General features: G+C 43.7%; 1 protein-coding gene across 1 annotated transcript in view; it reads right to left on the bottom strand.

The window, feature by feature from the left end:
- CEP350 (centrosomal protein 350) overlaps positions 1-24,349 on the bottom strand; it is a 124,440-nt gene that overhangs the window by 80,568 nt on the left and 19,523 nt on the right. Inside the window, exons 4-11 of the mRNA XM_082266484.1 lie at positions 15,180-15,291; positions 10,957-11,122; positions 10,141-10,610; positions 8,726-8,839; positions 6,751-6,861; positions 6,349-6,651; positions 5,407-6,026; positions 1,029-1,150 (exon numbers count right to left, since the gene is read on the bottom strand). Of these exons, the coding sequence (XP_082122610.1) occupies positions 1,029-1,150; positions 5,407-6,026; positions 6,349-6,651; positions 6,751-6,861; positions 8,726-8,839; positions 10,141-10,610; positions 10,957-11,122; positions 15,180-15,291 (2,018 nt within the window). The remainder of the gene's footprint in view (positions 1-1,028; positions 1,151-5,406; positions 6,027-6,348; positions 6,652-6,750; positions 6,862-8,725; positions 8,840-10,140; positions 10,611-10,956; positions 11,123-15,179; positions 15,292-24,349) is intronic.

Genomic DNA, 24,349 nt, shown 5'->3' with positions numbered 1-24,349 from the left:
GCGCCTTTCATGTATGAATGTTTTTTCTTATGTCCCAAAAGGAGTCACCAAGGTCTAGGCACGTGGCTAACTACACTCATTGTTTCAAGCTGACCCCTGAACACAGGATCCAGTACCCAAAGCAAAACATTTCAGGCTGTCCCTGCTGTTCCCAGATCCTAGGAAAAAATTTTAAGATGAACATTGAGGGCAACCAATCTGGAATTTGCTAGTTAGCCATGAAGCTAAAAGCAGTTGGAGATTGATAGGTCAGTCAAAGCAGTGAAGAAAAAAAAAAATGGTGCAGAAACTTCTCTATCAGACCCATCACCTAAGGACACTAGCAAAACATTGGAGTCCTACAAAAATAGGTGGGGTTATAGGAGGATGCACTGGAAGGCATTCCGAGCAAAGATTTTACCAGTGTTATAGCGGCATACTGTATAATGGTCTTTGCATACAAGTCCTGTACTATTAAAGCGGTTGTAAACCCGAAAACGAAAAAAAAAAAACCTGCAAGACAAACTCATAATGAGCTAGTATGCATCGCATACTAGCTCATTATGTATTACTTACCTTAGAACGAAGCCCCGACACGGACCCCCGGACATCGCTGCGGGCGCTGCCATGATCCCTCGGCGTCTCTTCTGGGCTCGGCGGCTCCGGCGCTGTGATTGGCCGGAGCCGTGATGACGTCACTCCCACGCATGCGCGCCGGAGTGATTTTCCTGCAAGCTCCCGGCAAGGAAAACTGGAGGTCCCCCCGGGCCTTCAGAGCACATGCGCCGCTCGCGTGAGTGGCTGCATGCACTGCAAATATCTCCTAAACTGTGCCGGTTTAGGAGATATTAAATTGTACCTACAGGTAAGCCTTATTATAGTGTCAAAAAGCGGGATACAGCAGCTTTAAGATAAACAAAAAACAAACTTCTATGCAAATCAAATGCATTTCCATGTGCTCCTCACTGTAAAGCCTGGTAATAAATTGGGGAGGTTGCCATTTTTGTTCAGCTTGCTGAAAAAATCTTGAAAGAAAAGGAATTGCTCACCTGAGAAGAGGCTGCAGAGGTTCAGAAAGAGAGAGGTCACTACTGGAGGAGGCACTATGAGGTCTCTCCTGGCCTTTATTCTCTTTGTCAGACTCACCCGAAGGCTGATACAAAGGATTTGTCTACATTGAAAAAAAGAAAACATTTCATATTTGCACTTACATATGCTGCAGCATACGATGTAAACAGGCTTCTTACAAAAGTGAACATTTTTTTTTTTTTTTTTTTTTTTACCAAGCTCACTATGAAAAACACAGCAATAAACTTTAATAGGAAAAGGAAAGCCAGTTATAACCACAGTAATAAAACTGTAAAGCATTTTTATATACACTACATATATTGTATACACACACACTATATATACCACAGATAACGAAGGATGAATTGGCCACACACACCATTACACACCTACTGCACATTCTAGATGTATTAACATTTAGATATAGAACACAAATATATATATATATATATATATATATATATATATATATATATATATATATATATATATATATATAAATATATTTTTTTTAATATATATATATATATATATATATATATATATATATATATAAATATATTTTTTTTAATATATATATATATATATATATATATATATATATATATATATATATACACACAGCGGGTAAAATAAGTATTGAACACGTCACCATTTTTCTAGGTGCTACATGAAATTTTCACCACATGTTGGCAACAACCCATGCAATCCATACATACACAGAAACCAAAATTAGTTCAGAAATTAAGTTGTGTGAAATAAAATTGAATGGCACAAGGAAAAAGTATTGAACACGCTAACGGAAATTTACGTAATACTTTGTACAAAATCCTTTGTTGGTAATGACAGCTTCAAGGTGCCTCCTGTATGGAGAAATTGGCCACATGACCTGCTCAGATATGGTTTTGGCCCATTCTTCCACACAAATCTTGAAGGTTCTTGTTGAAATGCCCACTCATTTCATCTTCATCATCCTGGTAGATGGCAGCAGATTTTTATCAAGAATTTCTTGGTACATTTTTCCATTTATCCGCCCTTCAATGACACGAAGTCTGCCAGTACCGTATGCAGAAATTCAGCCCCACACCACCATGTTCCCATCTTCAAACTTCACTGTTGGTAAGGGGGTATTTTTGGGGTTGATGTTCAGTGCCAAATGACCTCCAAACATGGTGTGTATTATGGCATCCAAAAAGTTCAATTTAGGTCTCATCTGACCAGACTATATTCTCCCAGTATTTCACAGGCTTGTCTAAATGTTTAGCAGTAAACTTTAACCACTTGCCAATCGCCAGCAGTACATATACTGTGGCAAGTTGGCTCTATTGTGTAAAATTACATACCTGTACGTCGTTTCGTGCATCAGCCAGTGGGGGTGTGTGCTGATTGGCCAGAGGGGAGCCAATCAGTGGGTCTGGCGGACGCGATGTCTGCCAGCCACCCATGATCGCTCCCCAGAGAGACAGAATGGGGGTCTGCCTATGTACACAAGGGAGACTGCCGTTCTGTCAGAGATGAACACATGGATCTTGTGTTCCTGCATTTAGGAACACAGATCTCTGTGTTCATCTAACTTCTTCCCCCACACAGTTAGAAAGCATCTCCTAGGGACGCACAACCCTTTGATCACCCAGTTAACCACTTCCCTGCCAGTGTCATTAGTACAATAACAGTGCATATTTTTAGCACTGATTACTGTAGGAATGTCACTGGTCCCCTCAAAAGTTTCAGTTAGGTTTCAGAACTGTCCGCCGCAATCCTGATAAAAATCGCTGCCATTACTAAATAATAAATACAGATGCCATAAATCTATCCCCTTGTTTGTACACAGGATAACTTTTGCGCAAACCAATCAATATACACTTATTTTTTTTTTTTATACCAAAAATACGTAGCAGAATACATATTGGTCTATAATTATGAAAAAAATATAAATGTTTTAATTATTTATTTTTTTGGATAGGTTTTATAGCAGAAAGTAAAACATTTTTTTCTTCCCAAAACTGTTTTTTTTTTTTTGTTTTTTATAGCGCAAAAAAAAAAAAAAAAAAAAAAAAACACGAGGTGATCAAATACCACCAAAAGAAATCTCTATTTGTGGGAAAAGAAATACATTTTATTTTGGTACAGCGCCGCACGACCGTGCAATAGCCAGTTAAAGTAACGCACTGCAGTATCACAAATAATGGCCTGGTCATTAAGGGGGGGTAAAACCTTCCGGTCCGGAGGTGGTTAAACGAGCTTCAACATGCTTTTTCTTCAGCAATGGAGTCTTGCATGGTGAGCGTGCATACAGGTCATGGCGGTTGAGTGCATTACTTATTGTTTACTTTGAAACAATGGTACTTGCGAATTACAGGTCTTTGTAAAGCTTTGCACAAGTGGTCCTTGGCTCTTGGACAACTCTTCTGAGAATTCTTTTCACTCCTCTGTCAGAAATCTTGCGAGGAGCACCAGGTCATGGCTGGTATATGGTGAAATTATGTTCTTTCCACTTCCGGATTATGGCCCCAACAGTGCTCACTGAAACATTCAGAAGTTTAGAAGTCCTTCTGTAACCAATGTCATCAGTATTTTTCGCAACAATAAGGTCTTGAGAAAGCTCTTTGCTTTTTACCCATCATGAAATGCTTCTTCAGTGACATCTTGGTAATGAGACACCTTTTTATAGGCCATCAGTTGAGACTGAACCAGCTGATATTTATTTGCACTGAAAAGGGCGAGGATAGCTTTTTAACTACTGATAGATTTCAGCTGGCGTCTTGGTTTCTCATGCCTTTTTGCACCTCCTATTTTGCACCTCCTATTCTTCGTGTGTTCAATAACTTTTCCCTGTGTCATTCCATTTTATTACACATAACTTATATTTCTGAACCTTTTGGTTTTGGTTTATTTGTATGTATGGATTGCATGGGTTGTTACCAACAGGTGGTGAAAATTTCATGTCAATAGCACCTTTAGAAGAAATATATTTAGCAAGAAAAACAGTGTTTTGTGTGTGTGTGTGTTTTTATGAACCTTGGTTTGTGCACTGGTCCAAATAATTTGGTGGAGAGGGAGAATATGGTGGGGGGTTGTTTTTCAGGGGTTGGGCTTGGCCCCTTAGTTCCAGTGAAAGGAACTCTTAAAAAGGGAACAGTTTGGGAATGGCCCCTTTCTGTTCCAACATGAATGCGCACCAGTGCACAAATCAAGGTCCATAAAGACGTATATGAGCGAGTTTGGGGTGGAGGAACTTGATTGGCCTGCACAGAGTCCTGGCCTCATCCCAATAGAACACCTTTGAGATGAATTAGAGCGGAGACTGCAAGCCAGGCCTTCTTGTCCACATCAGTGCCTGACCTCACAAATGTGCTTTTGGAATAAATGGTCAAACATTCCCATAGACACACTCCTAAACTTTGTGGACAGCCTTCCTAGAAGAGTTGAAGCCGTTAGAGCTCCAAAGAGTGGGCCAACTCAATATTGACCCCTACAGACTAAGACTGGGATACCATTAAATTAGTTCACGTGCATACAAAGGCAGGTGTCCCAAAACTTTTGACAATATAGTGTGTTTTTATTATATTGCATTAACAAAAAAATTTTTTTTTTGTGCTCACCATAAAAGCCTTTCTTGGAGTTCATTGAGGAATTCAAGATTTAGAGCCAATTGGGTTATACTTCCGCCTGCAGGATGAACACTTACAAACAAAAACAGTGACAAGGCCGATATATAACGCCTCTCACTCCCAGCACACGTCAGTTTTGTAACAAAGTAGTACTGAGAGTAAGAGGATTTCATGGCGACATAAACCCATTTGTATCTGAATCAATGTAATTCAATAAACAAGAAATAAATAGAACCTAATATTCATCTGCAATTTGTAACACTTTGCTCTTTTTGCTTTTTTATATAACTTCCATTCCATTATTCTGTTGTCATTTTTTTTTTCATCTGTCTTCCACCTTGAGGAGCTGTAAACCTGTAAAAAGGAGCAATACAGCCAAAGCTTGTTTGGCTGTAATTCTTCTGTGAATCACAGGAGTGCAGCTGTGAAGTCCGCTGACGTCACAGAACCGGTCCAGGCTCCAGAAAGAATCACGACAATGGAGTCAGGATCCGCCCACATGCCTGGACCGTCACCCTACTCAGCCGCTTAGCCCCCTCCACAGCCCAGCGCTCCAGTGAGTGGGGGGGGGGGGGGGGCGCAGAGGAGGGAGCTGCTGACTGAAGGTCAGCAGTTCTCTGCTCAGGGAGCTGTGAGAATTGAACAATCAGCAATATTTGACGCGCCGGGGAACGGACGCTGCATCCAGCTCGGCAAGGTATGAACCCTATACTTCTCTTTTAAAAAGAAATTTCACATAAAAACCCACCTGTTTTTCCTGTGTAGCGACTTCAGGCCAGGCTTGTCCTAGCAGCAGTTTGGTGTAAGTATCATGTGGTCGCCATGCATTTGGCTCTAAAGACTTGCTTGATGCAGTGTCCTGTGCATCCTTCTCACGCTGTCCAAGGGATGCACTTTTGGCTTTGCTAAAAGCCTCCTTTTGTTTTTGATACAGTTCTTGCAGTCGCTTGTTCTTCTGTTCCTCAGCTTGCCGCTGGGCCTCCCTTTGTTCATGCTGTCTCTTTTTCCTCTCCTCCTGTTGGCGCATAATATATAAGCGTACCTGCTCGGTGTCATAATGCCTTCTTTTCGAAGAGTTATGTGGCTCTTCAGAAACTTGTCCCTTTTCAGGCTTCCTTTTGGTGGGGCTGTGGCTTCTGTTACGAACCTGTTTAGTGCTATCAACTGCACTGTCCAACTGCAGATCTTCTAAGATCCCCCTGATTTCCAGTGGAAGAAAATCTTTTCTCACCTCCGATGATTCAGCCTTGACTTTCTGCTTCTCTGCAGTCTGTGACTTCTTGTTATTGTTTGAACCATTTGTATTGTTAGTTTGGCTCCTAGTAGAATTCTCAGCATGATGCGACTCGGAACGACTTGAAGAGTGAGCTAGAAATGTAAAAATATAAAAAGTATTAAAAGGGTTGTCCATTAAAAAGGATACTTTAGAGGCAGGTTGCACATCACCCATTTTTCTTTTTACCATTGACACCAGGAGCTAGGTCTCTGCACTCAATTTTTCAGCTCTCTTCGCTGTAGTGGACTTTACAAGGGGAGTGTCATTCTAAGGGATTCTTAATTTAGATACATTTCTAAAATAGGATTGAGGCTCCCAAATTTATCAGTAGGTTAAGTAGGTAGTTTCAGGGAAAAAAAAAAAAAAAGTCCTATAAGAACACATTTAAAAGGGAGATTGGTAGAACCCACCAACCTGATTTAATAGCTTTGTCCTGGTTCTCGTTAGGAGGTTCTTTAGAAGAGGATCTTTTGCCAGTATGTCTATCGCTTGACTTTGAACGCCCTTTCCTCTGCTGATCGGACGCCATTCTTCTCTCTGTGCTCCTCTCTTTAGATGATGACCTTTTATCCATTGCTGCTTTTGTGGAAGAAGTCGGTTTGTCTGTCGGATCATTAGACTGAGACTTTGCTTCTTTCTCAACCTTGGGTGCAGGACCTAGGATTTGTTTTACCAGTTTTTGACCATCTCTCCATGAAGATGTACTAATGAGGTGTCCTGAATCACAAAAATACAAAGGAAAAAGTAATCAATGACACAATACAGTTACTCATGCAAAAAAAGCTAAAAATCACACCTAGGTTATGGGCTACTCACCCATTTTCCCATCAGGACTTGCAGAGCTTACGGCTCCTCCCAATCTCTGCACCTTCCTCACTGGTCTAGATGTTCTCTTCTCTTTTGTCTTTTCAATGGAAGGCGTAACATCTATGTAAACAGGAGAAGAGACTACATTTTCTTTTACACTGTCAATCTCGTTTTTACATTAACGGATTTTCCATTACCAATGTACATCTTTGTGATTCTTAACTACACCCACACAGATAAGATTTTGGACAGAACATAAACTAATAAATACTTATACAGTACGTATGCATTGTCCTATTTTTTCCAGTCACTGGAAATGTGATTTCTAGTGCATCAAGACCGAGGTGGTGGCTGTATACTTGTTTCTGCAGGTCATGGGAATTCTGACAAGTGCATGCATCTATCCTTGGCAGTTTAAAGTTACTGAATGGTTTACAAGGTTTTGAGCGATTTCAATCGGAAACACAGAAGCATTTGTAGGGGAGAATATCTGCACCACTACAATCACACATTATAACATGGCTTTGTATGACATGCACTAAAGTAGAACTAAATTACTTTTTTTTTTTCCCCAGTGCAAACACTCTGTAAAATACATGCACACTTCAAAATTGTGTTATCTTTCATTGTATCCATGTCTCATCTGGCAGTCTGTATTATTACCTTTACTTCGCTTAAAGCTGGTACACACCATTTTATTTTTTTTTTCTTTCGTTCATCCGCAAAAAAAAAAAAAAAAAAAAACACGTCAGCTCCGGTCAGAGCCGATGTACTAACCATACGAGGTTAGTTCAGCGATCTCCCCCACTGAGCCATTGTGTTCTGAAGGGGGGGGGGGGGCTGCCAGAACACTCCGATCAGCGTTCTCTGCCATTGGCTGAGAGCGCTGAATGGGAGTCGGTCAGATGCTGGTTTTCCAACATGCATGTCCAAAGGAAGCTTTTTGAACCAACCATTGTCTCATGACATTCAACCCGTGAGTACCCGGGTTTTGTAGGAGGTTATAAAGCTTGTGCTTCTGTTAAGAGAACTGATGTAATCATCACCCCCCCCCACCCCCCAATAAAAAAAAATTCTTTAGCAACTACTTTAGTTCTTGTACGGAATTAGACAGTACTAGGAGTTTTTTTTTTTCCCCCATCTAAGGCAGGCCAAAGACAATGCCAATTTCTTTCCTGCAACCACGATTCCCCCATCATCAGTCAGTGCTGACAGAGAAATCTCTTCTGCTGAGACATGGTCTTCTCCTGGTGGGGGAAGAGTGGAGGAAGCCGTCCACCTCAGAAGACAGCAATTATTGCTACCCCCTAGGTAAATCTGGCAGGCTGGTTGTATCCAAGTTGATTCGATTTATCGATCAACTTGGGTACATTCGGCCTGTCGATACATGGTTTGAACCGTCTATGGGTGGCCTAATTTCCCTCCCCTCTGCTGTCATTAAATGGGAAGGCAGAACTAATCTTTGTGGCGAGTGGCTCTGATCTTTATTTAAATGTAGGGGGGAGAAGCTTATGGCCACTGAGCTATACAGCCAAATGCTTAAAAAAAAAAAAAATAAATAAATAAAGTTTTTTAGGTAAGCATGCATTCACAGTTTCAATTTGTATTTTTAAATTTCAGTTGTAAAAAAACAAAAACAAAAACAAAACAAAAAAACACACCTTTAGCTTTCTATTTAACTCCACTGATAAGAGAAACCAGGCAAGCATAGTTGCAGATGCTTAAAGTGGAACTTCATCTAAAAGGGGAAGTTCCGATCATCCTCCTCCTCCTCTACATTTGTCATTTGGAGGGGGCGGGTACTTGATTTTGACAGGTACCTGCTCCCTCTCTTTTGGGCAGATCAATGTGGCGATTAGAGTGGAAGTTTGCCCCCCCCCCCCCCTCCTTACCCCACAGGCTTCTGGGCCATATCACAGGTTCCAGAAGATTATTCATACTGCAGACACAATGAAATAAACCCCATTGTATACTAAACACTTACCCTGAAATGATGGTGCCAAGGTATTATGGAGCTGTGCACTAAGGTTCTGAAATTCTGCCTCCTGCCAGACTTTACCATCCGGAGTGCGAATTTTTGTTTCTGGGGGGTTAAAACCTAGGAGGGGGAAAAACAAGTTGTGTGTTTTCAATGTGTGTTTTTACACAGCTCTCCACATAAGCAACAACCTAATGTAGTAATGGGCAAAAGAAAGGGAAGCAGTCTATAATAAAGAGAAAAAAAAAAAAAAACATTTTTATTTTACCGTTACTTTTCTGTCTTTTTCTTTTTTTAAAGTAGATAATAAAAAACCCATTTGTGACAAATCCCACAAAAGAAAGCTTTTTTGGTCTAAAAAAATGATATCAAATTAAAATGAAGAACAAGTGTTACATGACTGGATAATTGTAAAACTATATGGATCGTTGACAATGCTTAGGAGTGGACACTTAAAGTATGTGTCAGCGCTGCTACAACTAGTGCTATAAATATAAATCAATGTGTCATAAATTAAAAGGTATAAATATTAAAACAATTTAAAAAATCTTGTGCATAAATACCAATAATTCCCAATAATACTCAAAGTGCAAAGTGATCTCTCAATATAATAACTATTAGCAAATATATAATTATTCCCCTTTAAATGTCTCTTTAATAAAAAAAAGTGCTCAGTGCTTCTTGTATATTAACAAGTGATTGCACTCCACTCTCGAGTCCTTGGGTAAACCTTATGCAGAATTTGTAGTGTCCCAACCTTTCTGGAATCGGGCCTTATTATGCCAATACTCAAATCAGTCTTGTTGCCAGCGAATACTGGGACACAAACTGGCACGCTGTTTGTAGTACTGGGTTAAACGCCATTCAGTGGGGAGATGGCATTGCAGTCCACTCTATCCTACTGATGTCAAAGCGGTTTATTCTGTCCCGAAGGAGCGGCGGTGGTTTCTTCCTCCTAACCTCAGCTCCACTTCCCAGGTCTCCCTTACCTGCCTGGGCGCAACCTAACCCGACAGCTAACACTGCTAACAATCGCCGAGTCACCACCCAACGAGAGACCCGCCCAAACACAGCAACCGCTTTCAATTGGCTGTCCGCCCTGCTCGTATTGCAATGCATCCTGCCTACTGCACGCCTCTTCTGTTAGGACAGCGACTGTATCGATGTGCTAATGTTCCTATAGTCACCCATCAGATGGGAAAGCCCATTATGATTTCAGAAGGTTTTTAAATGGGTAGGATATTTGTACCATTGGGAACAATTTAATGCATTTTACAGATCTTGTGATAACGATTCTTGCCTGGAGTTCTGCTCTAATTGGACTCTATAAAAATTCTAAGGCCGATCAATAAGATATATTAGTAAATGATCAGTATGTAGTAAAACGCAGCTTTAGAAAAATATTTTGTTAGCACCCATACCACGGTAAGATGGAGGTGGAGGAGCAGCTGCTACTTTCCGTGTCTTTGTGCCTGCTGTAACATCTGTCTGATATGTAGTGTTTGGAAGTCGTTCTCTGTTGTCTTTCTCCACTGACACCTCCCATTGTCGACGAATTCGCTCTTTCAGTTTCTCCAATTTTGTGTCAGGCTGCCGTCTCTTTAGCGTCTCTAGCTTATTACTTGAAGGACTAAATGACACATGTTGCTGGGAAGCTTCTGATGGTTTAATTTCTCTAAAACCAGTTTGTAGGTCACTGTGAGACTGCTGTAATCTCCACTCCAGAGCGTCAATGGCTAGTCGGTCATTCAAGTAGCGTACGGAGGTCTCATCCAAAGCTGAAGTACGTGTGCTGTCAAAGTCCTTTTCCTCTTGGACACCATTATTTAAACCAGATAGAGGGTACATAGTGCTTTTCTCATTTGAAGACGACAGCACGCTTGCAGCATCCCTAAAAATGACAGTGTACATTCTACAATTAGTCTTGAAAATAGAAGTCCAGCTACTAAAAGAAAGCTAAAATGAAAATAAGGAACAAAGCAGAGGGGGACCAATTGTTACAGAATTTAAGTTAGTCTAGTCTCCAAGCGAACATCCTGTCTGAAGGATTCCGAAAGAACTCGGCAAAGGTAAAAAAACAAAAAAAAACAACAGAAAAAGCAAACATTTTAGATGTAATTTATTTTCAGGCAGACTGGCTAACTGCCTCTTGAGATAAGTACACCTCCAGTTTAAAACCCGACAACAAAAAATGTTGAAGCTTTGTAAAATATAGAAACTACAATTATTACACCTACCGATATGAGGCCAAAGGTTCCCGGAACCCAACGTGGCAGGAACTTTTCACATTGCTCTCCAGAGTAGTGACACGCAGTGGACTGCGAGAAGACTTTTCTCTGATGGATTTTCTAGGGCGGGAAGACTTGCTTGGATGACTATTTGTATCTTCAAGGTATCGCCCATCTACGGTTATAATCAAAAGGGGAATTATGGAGAAAAAGAACAGGACTAAGATGTATGCAGAACATCCTGGAGGCCCATAGCCACATGTATAATGACCTGAACCTGCTGTCAGTTTGACAGATGTCTGTCACAGCTGGCGGAAACAGCTGTATTTAGTCAGGGTTTGTTAAAATGTAAATACAAACGCACTGTAGCCGATGAATTGCTCAGAAAGCACAACTGCAAAATTGTTGAATTCAAAAACAGAAGTATCTGTTTTAATACACAAGAGTTGCTGAAGAAACCATGAAAAGTGTTTTTTTTTTTTTTTTATTCAAATGTATTTCCTATTTAAAAGTAGCCCTGACTGTATACTAGTTAAACACTACACGTTTTTTTGTGTGTTGGATAGAGTGGTGGGGGATTAGAACACCTGTCAGATTTTTATTGCTGCCTGTGTCCATGTTAGGGAGATTCACTCTCTCTAATTTACCGTTTATCTTTTTCATCAAAGGGTGAAAGTGAAAGAAAATCTTTTGGGCTGTCACCAGAACAGAATAGAGGGGAAACCTTCCAAAGGGAAAACTTCCAATAGGTCTGGTGACAACCAGGGATTTGCTGTTGCGGCTATAGGACAAAAAGTGAAGGGAAAATTTCTCCAAGTCAAACACAGGTGGCAAAGAAAAAAAAATGAAAAATGACAGGTGTTATAAACCTGGCCTTACTCTATCCAAAATAAAATAAAGTTTCACCTTCAGTTCTACTTTAGGAAGCAAGAGTCTGCTATGTTGTAGGAACATTTGGAAATGTGGTTTGTTCTAGAAACAATTATTGTGCCAAAGTAGGAACGTAAAAATTCTACATTGCGTCCTAAATATTTCCTGAAAAATAACAGTGCACTTTTGTCTGTGCCTCAGCTGTATACACCGAACAGCCATAATATTATGACCATTGATAGGTAAAGTGAACAACCACGATTATCTTGTTACAATGGCACCTTAAAGAGAAAGGGATATATTAGACAGCAAGTAAACATGTGTCCTTGTAGTTGATGTGTAGTAAGCTAAGAAAAAAAATAATGGCAAACGTTAGTATTTGAGGGACTTTGATAAGGCCAAATTGTAATGGTTAAGACAACTGGGACATAGCATCTCCAAAACTCATCTCTTGTGGGATGTTCCCAGTCACTACAGAGTCCCAATTGCCTGTCTGCATGTTTCTCTGCATTCCATGAGGATAACTTCTCCGCAAGACGTCCCTGGACAACGCTGACCTCCTCTAGGAATCTCGATCAATCGTGTATGGGCAGAAAATAATAAGGGGAGCTGATGACATGCTTTTTTATCACATAGTAATGAGAGTATTTTTTATCCCTGTGTGTAGTTTTTACTATAAATATTCAGAGCAGAGAGCACCATTTTCTGGAAATACACGATTGATCGAGATTCCTAGGTGGTCAGCATTTTCCAGGAACGTCTTGCGGAGGAGTATCTTCATGGCATCCAGAGAGACAGGCGATTGGGACTCTGTAGTGGGGTCATTACTTCAATGTGAGCAGGCATTCCAGCTAGATGTGGTGGTCACTGAAGTCACTAGACTACATTAACTTTTTGATATATTATTTATTTTGCAAATCAATTGGAGTTGCAATTGATTGCATTTTATATTGGTTACACTACAAGTTACAGTGGGTACGGAAAGTATTCAGACCCCCTTAAATTTTTCACTCTTTGTTATATTGCAGCCATTTGCTAAAATCATTTAAGTTCATTCTTCTTCCTCATGAATGTACACATAGCACCCCATACTGACAGAAAAACACAGAATTGTTGACATTGTTGCAGATTTATTAAAAAAGAAAAACTGAAATATCACATGGTCCTAAGTATTCAGACCCTTTGCTGTGACACTCATATATTTAACTCAGGTGCTTTCCATTTCTTCGGATCATCCTTGAGATGGTTCTACACCTTCATTTGAGTCCAGCTGTGTTTGATTATACTGATTGGACTTGATTAGGAAAGCCACACACCTGTCTATACAAGACCTTCCAGATCACAATGCATGTCAGAGCAAATGAGAATCATGAGGTCAAAGGAACTGCCTGAAGAGCTCAGAGACAGAATTGTGGCAAGGCACAGATCTGGCCAAGGTTACAAAAAAATTTCTGCTGCACTTAAGGTTCCTAAGAGCACAGTTGCCTCCATAATCCTCAAATGGAAGACGTTTGGGACGACCAGAACCCTTCCTAGAGCTGGCCGTCTGGCCAAACTGAGCTATCGGGGGAGAAGAGCCTTGGTGAGAGAGGTAAAGAAGAACCCAAAGATCACTGTGGCTGAGCTCCAGAGATGCAGTCAGGAGATGGGAGAAAGTTGTAGAAAGTCAACCATCACTGCAGCCCTCTCCTCAGTGTAAGACACATGAAAGCCCGCATGGAGTTTGCTAAAAAACACCTGAAGGACTCCAAGATGGTGAGAAATAAGATTCTCTGGTCTGATGAGACCAAAATAGAACTTTTTGGCCTCAATTTTAAGCGGTATGTGTGGAGAAAACCAGGCACTGCTCATCACCTGTCCAATACAGTCCCAACAGTGAAGCATGGTGGTGGCAGCATCATGCTGTGGGGGTGTTTTTCAGCTGCAGGGACAGGACGACTGGTTGCAATCGAGGGAAAGATGAATGCGGCCAAGTACAGGGATATCCTGGACAAAAACCTTCTCCAGATTGCTCTGGACCTCAGACTGGGCCGAAGGTTTACCTTCCAACAAGACAATGACCCTAAGCACACAGCTAAAATAACGAAGGAGTGGCTTCACAACAACTCCGTGACTGTTCTTGAATGGCCCAGCCAGAGCCCTGACTTAAACCCAATTGAGCATCTCTGGAGAGACCTAAAAATGGCTGTCCACCAACGTTTACCATCCAAAGAAGAATGAACCTAAATGATTTTAGCAAATGGCTGCAATATAACAAAGAGTGAAAAATTTAAGGGGGTCTGAATACTTTCCGTACCCACTGTATATTAAATTGATTTCAGGTTAAGAGTTACAGGTGGACACACTCCGAGTGTAATTGCTGCCAACACCCATAAGCCTTAATTTTTTTTTTTCACATACTATTTTAGTTTTTTGGTTTATTCTTGATCTGTATGAACAAAGATTGTCCTGCACTGGGTTTGTTAATTTTGTGTTTAATATTCTTTGTTTTTAAGGTCATGGGTATCCAAGGCTCATTGATGCACTTGGGGAGCACGGGCTGGCCTGTGTATTCCGATCAAATAGAAGAGCTAATATAGCTCAAATTCCTGAAAAAGGTAATGCTGGTTCAGATAGAAAGGTGTCAGAACATATAGCACATCGCAGTTTGTTGATTATGGGGCTGTGTATCAGCAGACAGTAAGGGAGCCCCTGCTGACCCATATCCACATCCAAAAGCAACTACAATGAGCACAGGAGCTTTAGAACTGGACCACAGAGCTCAGGGTGCCCAATTTGTCACTTACCTGGGGAAGAGAAGGCACCAGGATGCACTATGGGAAGAAGGTAAGCCAGCAGAGGTAGTGATCAACTACTGATGGCTGGTGCCAGATCCACAGCATACCTTCAGAGGTCTGGTTGAGTTTATGACTCAAAGGGTCAAGTTATTTTGGTGGCAAAGGGGGGATCTACTTAATATTAGGTGGGTAGTCATAATGGTATGGCTGATCAGTGTATCGGCAGTGTTAATTTATCTAAGGCACTGTGCTTCTGAATACTAGTCTCATGAGATTTGGCATTGCTACTACTGTAATGCCATTTTCCTTGTTGGAGAGAAAAATGTGCCTGCGGTGCAGTTTTCTATTCTATTATGACAAACAAAAAGGTACTTTCTTATTCAAAATGATGTGATTTTTGAAAAGTACATCTACCAGCATAGAGGGTTCCCTAGCAAGTTTGATAAATTATGATCCCAATGGCTGGACACATCCCGAGTAGATCTAATTCTGGATAGGCTCATATAACAATTATCCCATTAACTTTCATAGCATGTGCACATTATAAAACCACACAGTCCATTGATGTGTGGTGGCAAAACCTACCCTTCCTACTTATTTTTCGAGTAGCACCGACCGGCTTCCTGGCATCCATGATGGGATCAAAAATGACACTGCTTGTGGGGGCCACATCCAGCTTATTTTCAACGTGCCTCAGCTGAAAAGGAACAGAAAAAACAGAATTTTTGTAAAATCTTACCGTAAAAATTCCTTTCTCTGAGTCCTCTGACAGTCGCGGCCCCTCATATAGTCTTCACCAATGGGTATTGTCCTCTTATCCACAGGAGTAAGCTAGGCAGAAGATTTAGTTAAAAACACAAAACTTTGCATAGACACACCTACAGGGGGCTGTCCCTCTGGCCCAATACCCCCGCTAGCTTCATTCCCAATTCAGTTTGGTAGCAAGCAGTAGATAGTCCATGAACCCAAGTCGTAAATCAGGCGAAACTGATTCCAAGGCACCACCAGCACGTCCGAGGCGGCTGCCAGAGGATCGCATGCGCTTGCCATGAGCCTTCCCACCTGGTTGTTTAGAGGCGGCACGCCATCGCGCACACAGCATCTGAGGACAGGGACAGGTCGTTTGCGAGGCAAGGGCGTACGCATAGCCTGCTAAATGCTCGATGGCGGGCTGGGATTCTGTAAGGCTCTAGTACAACCAGTCCGATTCCCAGCTCCGCAAACGCTGTAGTCTTCCCAAGTCTGACTAACTAAGCGCAGGAACAAATAAAAAGCTATTAGTGCAAAGAAAAACACACTTAGCAGAAAATAAAATGTAATAAAAACAGAGAAAAAGGCTGAGACTGTAGCCCCAGCACAGGGAAGCCTGCCTACTCCTATCTAGGCAAAAGACAAACTGAATTGGGAATGAGGCTAGCCGGGGGTATTGGACCAGAGGGACAGCCCCCTGTAGGTGTGTCTATGCAAAGTTTTGTGTTTTTAACAAAATCTTCTGCTTAGCTTACTCCTGTGGATAAGAGGACAATACCCATTGGTGAAGACTATATGAGGGGCAGAGACTGTCAGAGGACGTAAGAGAAATACATTTTGCAGAATAAGATCATTTATTCAATACACAAATACTGTAGCTGCTGACTTTTAATATTAGGACGCTTACCTGTCCTGGAATCCGGCAATGTTTCAATCTGCTTTCGGGTGCTGCCGCCACCACTGTGTGTAAGGGAAACCGGCAGTGAAGCTTTGCTGCTTCAAAGCAGGTTCCCTACCGTGCATGCGCGAATGTCTCGGCATTGGGGGGAAGGAGGAGTGGGGCTGAACTTTCGTGTGGTCTCACGGCAATGAGATCACCCAGAAGTGGGTACCTGTTAAAAAGAGGTACCCAACCTCTCCCCTGCAAAAGGTGCCAAATGTGGCTTTGGGGGGGGGGGGGGGGGGGTGTCAGATAAGAGGGGCTTCCCCTTTTGGATAGAGCTCAGCTTTAAATATTTCTCAGAGCAATTGTCATTCATCCTGTCACAGTTTGCTGTCCTGAAACCCTAAATCTCCATAGCAGATACCACCCTCATCTTCTGAATAGCTGTGAGCCTAAGAGTGTGAAAAGAAAGAGCAGTGTTGTCACTGGTTTTAGTTCCACCAACCCTGAATAAAATGAAGCCTCTTCCGCGTAAACAGCAAATGGTCCCTTTCGCTAATCTCTCTGACAATCCACACTGCATACTGTCCTCAACTAGTCCGGTGCAGCCATCAGAAAATAGTACAAAATAGCCATCCAGCAAGCAACCAGTGTCGACAGCACTATCCAAATATAGGTGATGTAAATAAAGCCTAGAAAATTATAAAAAGCCAATGAATATTCAATAAACACTTTAAAACCTAACAGTTATTGGTATAAGGTGAAAGTGTGGAGCTGGGTCAATAGCTGCTAAGTCCGGTGGATGGGATGGAAAAGGCCTCTGTGGCGTGCGGTCATACTGTTGAGTAAAGTCACAGGTGTTCGGGAGCCGAGCAGGGCCTGCCGGCGCTCCTACGTGACGTCACAGCGACCAATCGGCTCGGCTCCTGAATGGCTGTGACTTTACCCAGCGACATGACAGCACGCAACAGAGGCCTTTTCCGTCCCATCCACCGGACCCAGCTCAATCTGTCCAGGCTGGCCTGGTATCCTATTTTACTTTCACCTGATACCAATAACTGTTCGTTCAATAAACACTTTCAGACCTTTCATTTGCCAATTATCTTTTGGAGGCTTTATTTACATCACCTATATCTGGATAGAACTTTCCACACTGGTTGCTGGCAGCCTCTTCCACACAGACTCTGCAGTCCAGCCCAGAAGTAAGCTTTGAAAGATTGTTAAAGCTGGCCACAATATATTTTATAAAAGCTCATTTGTAACGTTACATTCACATAGACTAGTGGTTCTCAACTCCAGTCCTCAGGACCCACTAACAGGCCAGATTTTATGTATTACCTTGGGGAGATGCAGACTAGAATACTGCAATCACTAAGCAGAAAATTAGATCACCTGTGATGTATTTCAGTTATCTTGCAAACCTGGCCTGTTAGTGGGTCCTGAGGACCGGGAGTTTAGAAACACTGACATAGACATTTGTATCTGACAGCAGCTAAATGCCACTAATAAGAACTTGCAAAAAAAAGTTTAAATATTTCCTGCAGATAACTGCGTTTAGCGCTTTCCGACATTTTTTTACCCCAACGTCCATTTTCTACCTTAATGCATTAAAGTGGATGTAAACCCAATTCATGGAAATTGACCTGGGCACATATATCTGTAGTGTTTACTTATCTCTCTCCAAAGCCCTGAGTCTTTAAGATGCTCTGTTCTTCTGTTATCAGCATTATAACTTCTGACAAGTTCTCTGAAAAAGGAGATAAAAGCTGCTGGAAATTTGTGTCGGGGTGGGTGCTATAAATAGATTAGCAGAGAGCTTGTCTATTCACAGCACAGCTCTGCGCATTCTTTCCTTCCTCTGCCTATGTGTAGTGGGGGTGTGGGTCTTTCATCCAATCAGCTGTCACACAGTGTATGCCAATGCTACAATTCCACAGCTGAAACCGGAAGAAAAAAAATCTAAACACGATGTATACTTTCTAAGCAGTATATAAAGCTGACAGACAGAAGATTACAAAGATTTGTTAATCTGAGGCTTTTTACATCACTGGGTACAGGAGAGGGTTTACATCCACTTTAAGGTAGAAAATGTGTAGGGCTTTAAAACCACTTTAATAAAGCTGGCAATGTTTTACTAAGTAAGAAAAATGTTTATGATCCTAAATACAGTGGGGAAAATAATTACTTGAGCCCCTGCAAATTTTGTAAGATTGCCCACTTACAAAGAAATTAGGGGGCTATAATTTTTATCATAGTGTATTTTAAATGATAGAGACAGAATATCAACCAAAATCCAGAAAAAACACATGATACAAATGTTATAAACGGAGTTGCAGTTCAGTGAGTAGAACCTTCTTCCCTATGAACACTGAAGATGGGTCGTGGATGGGTCTTCCAGCATGACAATGACCCAAAACATACAGCCAAGGCATCAAAGGAGTGGCTCAAGAAGCAAATTAAGGTCATGGAGTAGCCTAGCAAATTTATGGGAGGAAGCTAAAACTTTGAGTTGCCAAGAGACAGCCAAGAAACCTTAATGTGGCTATAAACCCACTTTTATGACTTTAACCTATAGGTACTGTAAATATCTCCTAAACTTGCACCGTTTAGGAGATATTTACATTGCATGCAGCCGATGACGTCATTGGCGCATGCGCTCTGAAGAAACGGCTGCCCGTGCCGTTTCAGAGCCGTGTGCCGTGGCCGGCGGCTCCCGCATGCATGCGTGGGAGTGACGTCACGCGGCTCTGACCAGTAATACAGCCGGAGTCTGCAAACACGGAAGGAAGACGAGTGAAGATGGATGCGGCCAGCAGCGGGGACAACGCGGGCTTCGTTGCAGGTAAGTGTCACATAATGTGCTAGTATGCTGTGCATACTAGCACATTATGCATTTACTTTGCAAGGGGGAAAAAAAAGTAAGAGTTTACTTCCTCTTTAAGGATTTAGAGATCTGTAAGGTAGGGTGGACCAAAATCCCTCCTAAGATGTGTGCAAACCTGGTAACCATCTACAAGAAACTTCTTACCCCTGTGCTTGCCAACAAGGGTTTCTCCACCAAGTACTAAGTAATGTTTTGCTTGGGGATCAAATATTTTAATCACTGAACTGCAACTCAGTTTAAAACATTTGTATCATGTGTTTTTTTGGGATTTTTGGTTGATATTCTGTATCATTTAACCACTTTCTGCCATCCTATAGCCGAAAGTTGGCTACAGCGCTGGCTTCAGGTGGCAGGAGGGCGTCTACAGACGTCCTCACGTTATCGCACTGCTTGCGCACCCCCTGTGGCGCACGGGTAGCGTGCTCTGTGAACGTCGAGTCCTTCAGACTTGGCTGATCACAGAACAGGGTAAGGGGCCAATCAAAGCAGCCCTTTACCACATGATCAGCTGTCAGCCAATGACAGCGGATCACGCAAGTAAGCAGAAGCCAGTTATTGGCTTTTCTCTTCTCACGGTCAGCATGAGGAGAAAAGAAGAAAGCCGGTAACCGACTTCTGTTTCAAGGACATTGGTCCCAATCTGTGCCCACCAGTGCCATCTTATCAAGGTCCATCAGTGCCACCTATAAGTGCCAAATCAATGCAGCCTCATCAGTGCACATCAGTGAGGGAGAAAAAAAATTACCTGTTGGCAAATAAAAAAAAAATTTCAAAATTAAATGTCTTTTTTTTTTTAAGCAAAAAATAAAAAATCCAATGGTGGTTAAATGCCACCAAAATAAAGCTCTATTTGTGCGGGGAAAAAAATGATAAAAAAATTGTTTGGGTACAGTGTTGCATGATCGCGCAATTGTCATTCAAACTGCGACAATGCTAAAAGCTGAAAATTGGCCTGGGCAGAAAGGGGGTATAAGTGCACAGTAAGCAGGTGGTTAAAATACACCTATGATAAAAATGATAGACCCTTATTTCTTTGAAAGTGGGCAAACTTACAAAATCTGCAGGGGATCAAATAATTATTTTCCACACACACACACACACACACACACACACACACACACACACACACACTCTAGAATGTCATAGCCTACTTTTATATCAGCACCCTGATCTAACACTTCTAAGCACATAAGGCTGACATACAAAACTGAAAGGATGCTGTCCAAAGCAGCACTTTTGTTACGGCTCTTATTTGAGCCCCTGAATCCTTAAGCAGCATCAATTTTATGACAAATACAACCATTTATAAAGTGCTTGCGATTATTATGAAGCATTTTTGTAAATGCACCTTTGGTGCAGTTCCTTGTATATCAGAATACACCCTGCCGTCAAACTCATCTTACCTGATACACAGTAATGTCACTGAATTTGGCAAAAAAAACTGAATTTTTGTAAAATCTTACCTGTAAAATTCCTTTCTCTGAGTCCTCCGACAGTCGCCGCCCACTTCATATTCATCACCAATGGGGTTATGTCCTCTATTCCGTAGGAGTAGCTAGACAACAGAATATGTTAGTACAAAGACTTTTAACATATCCCACCCCCAGGGGGTGGTCCCCTCAGTACATAACCCTCCACTTCCTGTATCCAACTCAGTTTCAGTGGAATAGCAGTAGAGAGTACATCAAAACCCCAAAAGAGGGGCGGGGGCGGCGACTGTCGGAGGACTCAGAGAAAGGAATTTTACAGGTAAGATTTTACAAAAATTCAGTTTTCTCTTACGTCCTCCGACAGTCGCCGCCCACTTCATATTCATCACCAATGGGGATGTCCCAAAGCAGTGTAAACATGAGGGGTGGGAAGAACGCAGCCGCGCCCAAGGCAACGCCGTCTCCCCATCAGAGAAAGGAACCTTACCAAAGGAAGGAAACCAGTTGGGCATAAGAACAAAACACTCGCTCAACAGGAGCAAGAAAACCCAGGGAAAAAACAAATATCCCAAAAAGCCAAAGAACCCGTAACAAGGGCTCTAGGGAACTGCCGAACTAAGAACCTTGCGGCCAAAGGAAGCATCAGCCGATGCCTGAACATCTACTCTGTAGAATATCGTGAAAGTGTGTACGGTCGACCAAGTCGCCGCCTTACACACCTGGGCCACAGAGGCCCCATGACGACAGGCCCAAGACGTACTCAGAGATCTGGTAGAGTGCGCCTTCACAGGTACAGGGGGAACTTTCCCCTTCAAAGCATAGGCCTGTTCAATGGTCTGTCTGATCCATTTGGCGATTGTAGAAGCCGACGCCGCCATGCCCTTCCGAGGACCTTCCGGAAGGACAAACAAGGCATCCGACTTGCGAAAAGACTCAGTCGATTTGAGATAGACTCTAATCGCCCAGACAACATCCAAGGAGTGAAGCAGCACCTCCGTCGGATGCTTCGGCTTCGCGCAAAGCGAAGGTAGGACAATGTCCTCATTGAGATGAAAGTCCGAAACCCCTTTTGGAAGAAAAGAAGGGTTAGGACGCAAGACCACCTTGTCCAAATGCACAACCAGATACGGAGACTTGCAGGACAAGGCAGCCAGCTCCGACACTCGACGAGCCGAGGTGATAGCCACCAAAAAGGCGACCTTTTTGGATAACAAAGACAGCGAGATCTCCCTGATCCTTTCAAAAGGAACACGCTGCAATACTGATAGAACTAGATTCAAGTCCCAAGGGGGAAGAGGGTCCCTCCTAGGAGGGATCAGATGACGTACCCCCTGCACAAAAGTGCTAACCAAAGAATTAGATGCCACAGGCCGTCGAAAAAGAACGGCCAAAGCAGACACCTGACCCTTGATCTTGGCCAGCGCCAGACGCTGTTCAACACCCGTCTGAAGGAAGGGCAACACCCTAGACACCGAATAAGTGTCAGGAGAGAAACCCCTGGATTCGCACCAGGCAAAATACGCCTTCCAAGTACGGTAATAAACCTTCCCCGAGGAAGACTTCCTCGCATTTATTAAGGTGTGAATGACCTCAGGGGAAAGACCCCTGTTCTTCAGGACCTCGGTTTCAACAGCCAGGCCGTCAAAGCCAGCGACTGTAAAGCAGGATGGAAGATCGGTCCTTGCGACAGAAGATCTTCTCGAAGAGGCAGACGCCACGGGGCGTCGATTGCCAGATTTACGAGGTCTGCGTACCAGGACCGGCGAGGCCAGTCCAGCGCCACAAGAATCACCGTGGTCGGTTCCGCGTGTAACCTGCGAAGGAACCTGGACAGCAATTGAATCGGTGGGAACGCATACATCAGTTGGTACTGATGCCACGGGACAATCAACGCGTCCGATGCGTCTGCCCGAGGATCGCGCGTCCTTGCCACGAACCGTGGTACTTTGTTGTTCAGACGAGACGCGAACAGGTCTACCTCCGGAAGACCCCACCTCGCGCACAGCATCTGGAAGACAGCCGGGTGAAGGGACCATTCCCCCTGGTCCAGGGTCTGGCGGCTCAGATAATCCGCCTGCCAATTCTCCACCCCCGGAATGTGAACTGCCGATATTGCCGGGACATGCGTCTCGGCCCAAGACAGAATCGCGGCCACTTCTCGAGCCGCCCGGGCACTCCTGGTGCCCCCTTGGTGATTGATGTAAGCCACCGCCGTGGCATTGTCCGTCTGCACCCGAACCGGGTAGCCGTGAAGATCGTCCGTCCAACGACGAAGACAGAGGAGTATCGCTCGCAGTTCCAGAACGTTGATCGGAAGGGAGGATTCCCCCGTCGACCAAACACCCTGGGCGGACAGAACGCCCAGAACACCACCCCAGCCCGACAGGCTGGCGTCCGTGGTGAGCACCGTCCACGAAAGGGGACGAAAAGACTTGCCCCCCGATACTGAGGGGGATTGAAGCCACCACAGAAGAGCCCTCTTCTGAGAACTGAATGACATCTGGAGATCCAGAGACTGCGGACGCCCGTCCCACTTGGACAATATCTCCGCTTGGAGATCCCGTGTGTGAAACTGGGCGAAGGGAATCGCCTCGAAAGCCGAGACCATCAATCCCAGACACCGCATGCATGTCCGAATGGACGAAGATGGAACGTCCCTGAGGGACCTGACTGCCTCCTGAAGAGCTGCGAGTTTTTCTTCCGGCAGGAAGACCTTCGCCTGGACAGAGTCCAGAATCATACCCAGGTAAGAAATCCGAACCGATGGGCACAATGTCGACTTTGGAAAATTGATCGTCCAACCAAACTCCTGCAAAGTCTGCAACGTGACGGACAGATCCTTCTCCAGACTCTGGCTGGTCGCAGACCAAACCAGAATATCGTCCAGATACCCCAGGACCGAAATGCCCTGGGCCCTCAACAAAGCCAGAACCGGCCTCGGAGCCGAGGCGAGACCAAAAGGCAACGCCACAAATTGGTAATGATCTTCCGCTATGGCGAATCGAAGGTACCTCTGGTGACCCTCGAAAATCGGGATGTGAAGATACGCATCCTTCAAGTCGATGGAAGCCATGAACTCCCCCGGAACCAGGGCAGCCACCACCGACCGCAGGGATTCCATGCGGAACTTGCGCACCCGCACAAAGCGGTCCAGCACCTTCAAGTCCAGAATCGGACGCACCTTGCCCTCCTTCCTGGGCACGGTGAACAGATTGGAATAGAACCCTCGAAATCTGTCCCGATGAGGCACCGGGACCACCACTCCCTGAGCCCTCAGGTCCTGCACCGCTAGATGCAGGTCCCGCAAACGCTCCGGGGATAACAGAAGATTTGAGGGAAAAAATCTGCTCTCCGGCCGAGAGAGAAACTCGATCTTGTAGCCAGATCGAACGATTTCCTGAACCCACCTGTCCCGAATCCGGGACAGCCATGGCTGAGGGAAACCGAGCAAGCGTCCCCCCACCTCTGATTCGGGTGAGGGCGCCCCTTCAGGCCGCACTGTTGTGGGCCGCAGAACCGGATTGGCCGGACTTTTGCTTACCTGCCCACGGCTTCTTGTGGGAGCCGTGACCCTTGGACGGCTTGCCCCTATAGTGTGACCGAAAGGCACGAAAGGACCCCTGAGGGGGCCGAAAGAAAGCATTCTTTTTTCCAGGAGCCGTCTTAGTCTTGTGGGATTGAGGTAAGAGCGTACTCTTACCCCCCGTGACCCCTTTAATTAGGGCATCCAGGGATTCGCCAAAAAGGCGAGAACCATCAAAAGGCGGATTGGCCAAGGTCTTACGTGAAGATTGATCCACAGACCAAC

This window comes from Pelophylax lessonae (genome assembly GCF_965119305.1).
Source record: "Pelophylax lessonae genome assembly, chromosome: 8".
Lineage (NCBI taxonomy): Eukaryota > Metazoa > Chordata > Amphibia > Anura > Ranidae > Pelophylax > Pelophylax lessonae.
The sequence above is the reverse complement of the archived record's forward strand: the minus strand, read 5'-3'. Positions and strand labels throughout refer to the sequence as shown.